At 51.9% G+C, this 7,621-nt stretch overlaps 1 protein-coding gene across 2 annotated transcripts in view; it reads left to right on the forward strand.

Moving 5' to 3' along the window:
- Positions 1 to 7,621, forward strand: part of SOGA1 (suppressor of glucose, autophagy associated 1) — a 62,807-nt gene that overhangs the window by 15,194 nt on the left and 39,992 nt on the right. For both annotated transcript variants that reach the window (XM_005868467.2, XM_014541419.1), the window contains exon 2: positions 3,473 to 3,697. In XM_005868467.2, the coding sequence (XP_005868529.1) occupies positions 3,473 to 3,697 (225 nt within the window). The remainder of the gene's footprint in view (positions 1 to 3,472; positions 3,698 to 7,621) is intronic.

Below are 7,621 nucleotides of genomic sequence, written 5' to 3' on the forward strand. Positions count from 1 at the left end.
ATCAGCCAGTCACTGGAGAGCTTTCCAGGGACAGGGATCGAGACTGCAGGAGCCAAGAGCCCCAGGAGATTTGGAGGCTCAGTGAGGTCTTAGAACCTCTGGAATAAAGCAGGATCCTGTTCTCCTGGGTCTCCTCCCCTTGTCCCAGCAGCCCCTTGTCCCAGCCCCTACCTCAGGCCCCAAAAGCTCAGCCTCTGCCTAAATCCTGCATTCACCAGCTTCTGCTGCCCACGCCCCAGCAGACCCAGCTTCTGCAGCCACAAGCCAGTCTTTGTGGACTTGCCCTCTCACATGGGCCGTGCCAGGACGGGCTGACGGCATTCTGCCTGCAGCTGGGAAAAGCCCCCAGGGGCTTGGGCCCCCCTTGGCCACCATGGAGAGAGAGAGCTGGCATGAATGCAACATCCTGCATTTTCAGAAATTGACTGTGGTGAAGGGCAGGCCCCGAAGAGACAGCTGCTCACATGAGAAAGATCATTCATTCATTCACTTACTCAATAGATTCTTACTGAGGCCCTGCTCTGTGTCAGGCCCTGGGCTAGGGACTTGTGGTGCTGAGACACATGACTCTTGCCCTTTTAGGGAAAAAGACTGAAAGAAAACTCCCTGCATTAGAGTCCCTTACAGGCCCCGTCCCTGGAGTTTCAGATTCAGTAAGTCTCTGTTGGGACATGAGAATTTCTGAAAAGTGCCCCAGTGATGCTAATGCTGTTGTTGGTCCAGGGAGAAACTATGAGTGATTTGTATTTTGTGTATTTTCAAAACTGTCTCTTTTCACTGTTTACTTTTATAAATAGAAAAATCAGTTATTTAAAACTTAAAAGAATAAATGGTCCCCCAGAATGACTGCAGTGCTCTGGATAAGGTCCTCTGTTGAGGGATGTCGCCTCCCATGATCTATATGTCATATATTCGTTAATGTAGCCCAGCATCATGAGCTTGCCTGTCCTCTGTACTTCCCCTTGGCACATTCCCAGTTTTGAGTCTATTCAGACCCCCACAACCTCCCCATCACCAGGTCCTGTCAGTGTGACTGCAGAGAGAAGAAGTGAGATGCTAGTAAATAGCAGGATGAGGATTTGAACACAGGCCTAGCTGGAGGCTGGTTTAGCTTGGATTTTGCCGGCTGAGTGCTATTTATTTTATGCTTCTTTAATCTGTCAGCTGAAATGGCATGTGGACCCCTCACTTCCTCATTTCTTTAACTGGTGTGATCATTGACTGTCCCACTTCCTCCTTTCCACTTTTAGTTTTGTCCACTTGGCTTGGTGGTGGGGTGGTGAGTCTGTGTGTGCATGGGATGGGGGAGGGGATCCTGGTGAGGTGACTATTCCTCTGCAGCTGGTGCTGCTCAACCCACCCAGAGGAGAGGGGCTGTGGTGGCAAGTGAGGATTGACCCTCACTTGACAGTGGGAACAGGACCACGCCTGTTAGGGTTGGGAGAAGCACATACCTGTCCCCTCTGCCTTCTCCAGAGTTGAGAACCATTTGAGAAAGAGTCCCATGAGTCAAACAGACGGATGTGAAAACCTCAGTGAGCTTTCTTGCTAAGAACTGCCTCTGAATTAAATCCACCCTCCCAGTCTCAGGGGGCACTGGACAACCTAGGCCAGTGATGGCGAACCTTTTGAGCTCGGCGTGTCAGCATTTTGAAAAACCCTAACTTAACTCTGGTGCCGTGTCACATACAGAAAATTTTTTGATACTTATTTTATATATTTAAATGCCATTTAACAAAGAAAAATCAACCAAAAAAATGAGTTCCCGTGTCACCTCTGACACACGTGTCATAGGTTCGCCATCACTGACCTAGGCCATTCCCTTGGAGGGAGCCACCCATTCTCTTTGGGGAAAGGGAGGCTCAGAGGGCTGGTGAACCCAGTTCTCTAGACTGGCCCCCTTCCAGGGCCTGCAGAGCTGTGTTTTCCTTCTTGGCCACCCCCCTCCCATCAGCACCGTCCTTTCTCTGGCTCCTCAGGGATGCCTTTGGCAGATCATTCATCCTCCATGACTCAGTTTCTCTTTTTAGTGTACAGTCTTATTTAATCCATTCCATCACTAAGAGTAGATATTATTCCATTTGTGACTCAGTTTTCACATTTGTTATTAGATATAATAATCATCCATTTATTCTGCTAGGTCTTCCCACTCATCCCCTTACACTTTGTTTCACATTGGTATGTCTTTTTGTGGCTGTTCACTTACCGAGACATTTATTCATTCATTCAGGTAATATTTGTTGGGAGTCTGCAAGATGTTAGGCCCTGTGCTGGCTGTGGAGGATACGTCAGGGAGTGAGGTGACCCTCCAGACCAGCGGTTCTCAACCTGTGGGTCGCGACCCCTTTGGGGGTCGAACGACCCTTTCACAGGGGGCGCCTAAGACCATCGGAAAACACATATATAATTACATATTGTTTTTGTGATTAATCACTATGCTTTAATTATGTTCAATTTGTAACAATGAAAATACATCCTGCGTATCAGATATTTACATTATGATTCATAACAGTAGCAAAATTACAGTTATGAAGTAGCAACGAAAATAATTTTATGGTTGGGGGTCACCACAACGTGAGGAACTGTATTAAAGGGTCGCGGCATTAGGAAGGTTGAGAACCACTGCTCCAGACACTTACAATGTCTCTGGGAGACAAGCTGTTCAATAAAGAATTGCAGATGTGCTCATGGTGACAAAAGGGAAGTGAGGCACATCTGGGAGCTGCTGACAGAGGTGGGCAGGAGCTGCCCTGAGGAAGTGAGGTCACCCATTCACTTGAAACCCAAACCCAAATCTTTACTCAGCCCTTCAAGTTCCTGCATGGCTGATCCCTGTCTGTTTCTCCAGCTTCAACTTCCCCTGTCGCTACTCTGGCTTCCTTGCTGTATCTTGGCACACTGAACTCTTTACAGCCTCTGAGCCTTTGCACACACTGTTCCCGATCCCTAGAGTAATCTCTCCCTGGCTGTCTCTTTGCATGGCTGTTCCTTTTTGCTTCAGCTCAGATATTCCTGTTTCAGAGATGGCCTTGGCAGAGCTGCATTCCTTGTGAAGGCTCGGGGGAGAGAGACCCTTCCTCTTTCCTGTTTCCTAGGCTGCCTGCATTCTTTGTTAATGGCCATTCCTCCATCTTCAAAGCACATCACTCCTCCCGCTGCTTCCATGGTCACTTCGCCTTCTCCTACTTTGCTCCCCTTGCCTCCGTCTTATAGGGATCCTTGTGATTACCTTGAGCCACCCAGATAACCCAGGAACATCTCCCAATCTGTAACTTTATCACATTTGCAAGATCCCTTTTGCCATGTAAGGTAACAGATGAATAGATTTTGGAAATTAGGACATGGACATTTTTGGAGGGGGGCATTATTCAGCCTACCATACCCAGGCCCCCCGAGGTGCCTAGGACCAAGTTGGGTGTGGCCTGTACTCGTGCACAGAGCCCAGTGACCGTATCGCCCCTTCTCCCTGTAGGATGAGATCGAGGAGCTGCGAGCAGAGATGCTGGAGATGCGGGACGTCTACATGGAGGAGGACGTGTACCAGCTACAGGAACTGCGCCAGCAGCTGGACCAGGCCAGCAAGACCTGCCGCATCCTGCAGTACCGGCTGCGCAAGGCCGAGCGCCGCAGCCTCCGCGCTGCTCAGACTGGCCAGGTGGACGGCGAGCTTATCCGAGGCCTGGAGCAGGACGTCAAGGTAAGCCCAGGGCCTTCCCCAAGCCTCATAGGTGCCCTTGTTGGAGGTGGGACTATGCGCCTGAGCAGGACCCAGGTGAGACTGCAGCTCACTCCTTGTGTGTCCTTGGGCAAGTTGCATCACTTCTCTGGTCCTCAACTTTCTCATCTGTAAAGTGGGGATTCCTGGTGAACTGATAGGCCATTGACCAAGGATATCCCATGGTGATATAATATGAATCCTCCTAACAGCAGCTACTAGTACTGTTTGAATAGCAACCACACACCTGATGGTGGGCTCCAAGTTGTCGGTGCACAGTTCCATGGTGCACGGTTTCTTTATTGTACTAATTAATGGAAAGTAGTGAAGGTCTGGAGTTGGATCAGGCTGGTTTAAATCTTGACTCTCGATTCCCTGGGGGAGAGCAGGAGGGGAGCGGGGAGCGGAGGAGGGGCCACCACTCAGAGGAGGGAGGGGGGAGCCTGAGCCTGGCAGGGAAGTGCTCCTGGGGGTCCCCTCTGTCCCTTCCTCCCTCTGGGCTGCCAGGTTCCCGGTTTAAATCTTGACTCTCATATGCCCTAATTCTGTGATGTTGAGCAAGTCACCTGAGTTTCAGTTTCCTCATCTGAAAGACGGGTGTAATGGCAGCCCCTGCCTCATAGGGATCTATGAGGGTTAGTGAAATAACGTGGGTAAAAAGTCACTATACACCCCCCAAATGTTAGCTGTTAATTATTATCCTCATTTTCCTATGAGGAAAGTGCGGCTCAGAGAAAGGAAGTACCTGTCCATGGTCATGTGACCCTCAGTGTGTATGTGGCAGAGCTCCTGCTCTTCAGCCTCCTACACCTCTGCCTAACCTCCTCCCTCCGCCTCGGTGAGCAGGAGTAGGATGGGATGGAGGCTGGCAGCTGGGGCCTCCAGAGGAGAGGGCCACCCTGCCTGTGTGAGCCCTGGTCAGGGGCTGAGAACTTGGTGGAGGGAGGACTCAGCTCCCTGCTCTCAGAACTCAGCCCAGTGTGACCAGGGGATGTAGGAACAGGGAGAGGGGTACCTGGGGAGTCTTCCTGCAGGGGTGGCATCTGAGCCGAGGCCTGAGGGAGAGGGGGCATGAATCAGGAAGTGAAGGAGGAATGCTGGAGAAAGGGGTCCCTGGAAGGGCAGGGGAGGTGACCAGTGACTGCCAGAGGGATGATGGTAAGGAAACTGATCTCAGAAAAGTTATGTCTCCGAGTCCAAAGTGCACCTCTACCTGAGAGGGCAGCTCTGGGACAAATGGTGACCCAAATGTTCAAGTGCCAGGCACTGGATTGGGAGCGTGTAGGGTGAGGAGGAGCCCGGGAAACTCAGAGGAAGCTGAGTTTGGACCCAGGTAGTTGATTTCAGGCCGAGACGGAAAGTCAGCCTCAGAGAGATGAGGAAGGGTAGAGGATCTCGGGCTGGGAGCAGGCTAGCTAGGTTGCCAGGGCCTCTGTGGGAGGAGCTGAGAGCAGCCTGAGTGAGCACACACCACAGTGGTGAGAGGGGGGCCTCTGCAGTCTGGGCTGAGGGGAGGGGAGCAGCCCCTTCTGTTGGGATTTGAACTAGCCAATCAGCATTAGCCTTGCCCCCTTCCCTCCCTCCTCTCCCAGCCCCTGCAGCTGGAGCTCTGAGCTCATCGGAACAGGCCTGGGCTGGATGCCTCTGGCCACCTCACTTCGCCCCATGTGCTGGGGATATTGTGGGGTGTTTTTAAGATCCTCAAATCCTGACTTCCCTGTGTCTCCTGGGAAAGCTGATGGACCCAGGTGGGAAGGGTCCGGGGCTGCCTAGGAAGGTATCCAGGGGGACTCTGTGACTTGCTCTGCCACCTCTTTGGCCAGTGCCTTAACTGGCCCCCACCTCTTGGGTCTTGGGGCTTCAGTTTCCCTTTCTGTTAAATGTAGGGCTTAGATCAACCGAATCTTCAGGGCTTTTGCAGCTCCAGTGCTTTTATTGGACAGGTAGGTTATTGGTGAGGACGTCATGAATGAAACCCCAGGCCTTGGTTGCCCCTTCTTCTCTCCCACACCCACACCCACACCCACACCCAGCTCTTCATCCCCTGCCAAGCTCTCTCACTCTCTGCTGGTCCTCACAGCTGACAGGACCCACAGAATCTTAGTGGGAACATTGCCTGGCATGAGGAGGTCAGGGTCAGGGGCCAGAGACCTGCTCCGCCTGTTGTTTGCTGTGTGGCCTTGGGAAAGCTTCTTCACATCTCTGAGCCTCAGTTTCCCCACATGGAAAATGGAGATAAAACCGGTCCCTATTTGTAGAGGTTTTTGTGAGGATAAAATGAAATAACTCAAGTGAAGAGAATGCTATGCACAAAGGTTGGCTCTGGATACTCAGCAAATTGAGCAGATGTTGGTTGTGGTGTTGTTGTTCAGGAGAATTTTAAGGCTTGAATGCATAGGACAAGTGGCTGGGGCAAGCGTGGGGAAGAAAAGGCCAGAATTTCAACCGCCCTGGCTGGACAAGAATCACCTGGAAGGCTTGCTCACAATGCAGATTCTCAGGGCCCACCCTCAGAGCCTGGGAAGCCTATGCAGAGTGTCCGGTTTCTAAATCCGAGGTCTAAATTTCCACCTGGAGGGACTCCTGTGGGAGGCCCAAGACACACCAGTATAATGTTTCCTTTCTTAGCAACAGATGTTGCTGGAGAAGAAGTTCTGGCTTTGGTTTTAATTTCCTGGATGGACCCGGGCAGCTGCCTCAGTTTTTTCATGTGCAAAATGGGGGTGACATTCCCATCCTCCCAGGGTTCCTGGGAGAATTTAGTCACACAGAGCCCTGCAGGGGACTTCCTTAGTGAGAGTTCCCATCCTCCTCCCTGAGGATTCAGAATGACCCAGACACCCTGAGGCCCATGAGCTGAGGGCAGATGGGCCAGTCATCGAGCAGGGCTGCTGTGGCCTGGAGGCTGCTGGTTGCATTTGGCAGGAGCCAGGTCCCAGTGCTGTAAACAGTGACCTCATGACTGAGGGCATTTGTTTGTGCTTTGGGAATTTGCCCTGGTTTCCGGAAGCTGCAGCTGCTTCGCCTCCACAGTATCTCAGCCCCCTACCATGGGAGGAGTCAGGAGGATCAGGAGACGATCAAATGAGACTGGCAGGTGGGGTCCTATGAGGACCTGACGGTGTGAGCCCACTGTCGGGCTTACTGTTGGTATTCTCATTGTTGCTATTAATATAATGTGTCATCCAGCTTCAGGCCAACAGCAGGGTCAGGGTAGGAGTAAGACTCTAGAGTTGGCTCATCTCATTTAACATTGTGGTCTGTAGCTTCCTAGCTGTGTGACCTTGGACAAGGGACCTTTCCTTTCTGACGCTCAGAGTAGGACTAGTAAAGCCCTCCCGAAGGGGATGACAGGCCCATGATGGGTGCTCAGTAAGTGACAGCTAATTTTATAATCACCTGTGAGAGCAGAGGGGGCCCAGGACCACTGAGACTCCAGAGGGGAAGGGACAGGCATAGGCCAAAGGCTCCTGCCCTTCAGGCCGGGGTGCTCTTTGCTCCCATAGGCTGTCATTGGGGCTCTGGGATATGAGATTTAAGGGCTCTTGTGTCCACATTGGAATTCTGTAAGCTGCCTGGAATTGGGCTTTTCAACATAGCATCCCTCAAGGGGCAGGGGAGGGGGGAGCACATTTGGAAGGGGATCCCATGGGGAATAGAGCAGAATACAACTGGGGACTCATGGAAAGGACAAAATCTATAGAGTCACTCAGGAACCCAAGAGGATCCAGGAATCCACATGGATCATGACTTCTTGATGAAGAGCCGGTCACCTCCTCAGGTTGAGGCCATGGTGGGGACAGAATAACCCACCAGATGGAGAGGAGCTGGTCCAGGTAGGAGCGTAGTTGGAGAGGAGCCCCGGTCCCCAGCCAGGGACAGAGCCCTCCCTGAACAGTGGATGGG

Source organism: Myotis brandtii, unplaced genomic scaffold (genome assembly GCF_000412655.1).
Source record: "Myotis brandtii unplaced genomic scaffold, ASM41265v1 scaffold27, whole genome shotgun sequence".
Lineage (NCBI taxonomy): Eukaryota > Metazoa > Chordata > Mammalia > Chiroptera > Vespertilionidae > Myotis > Myotis brandtii.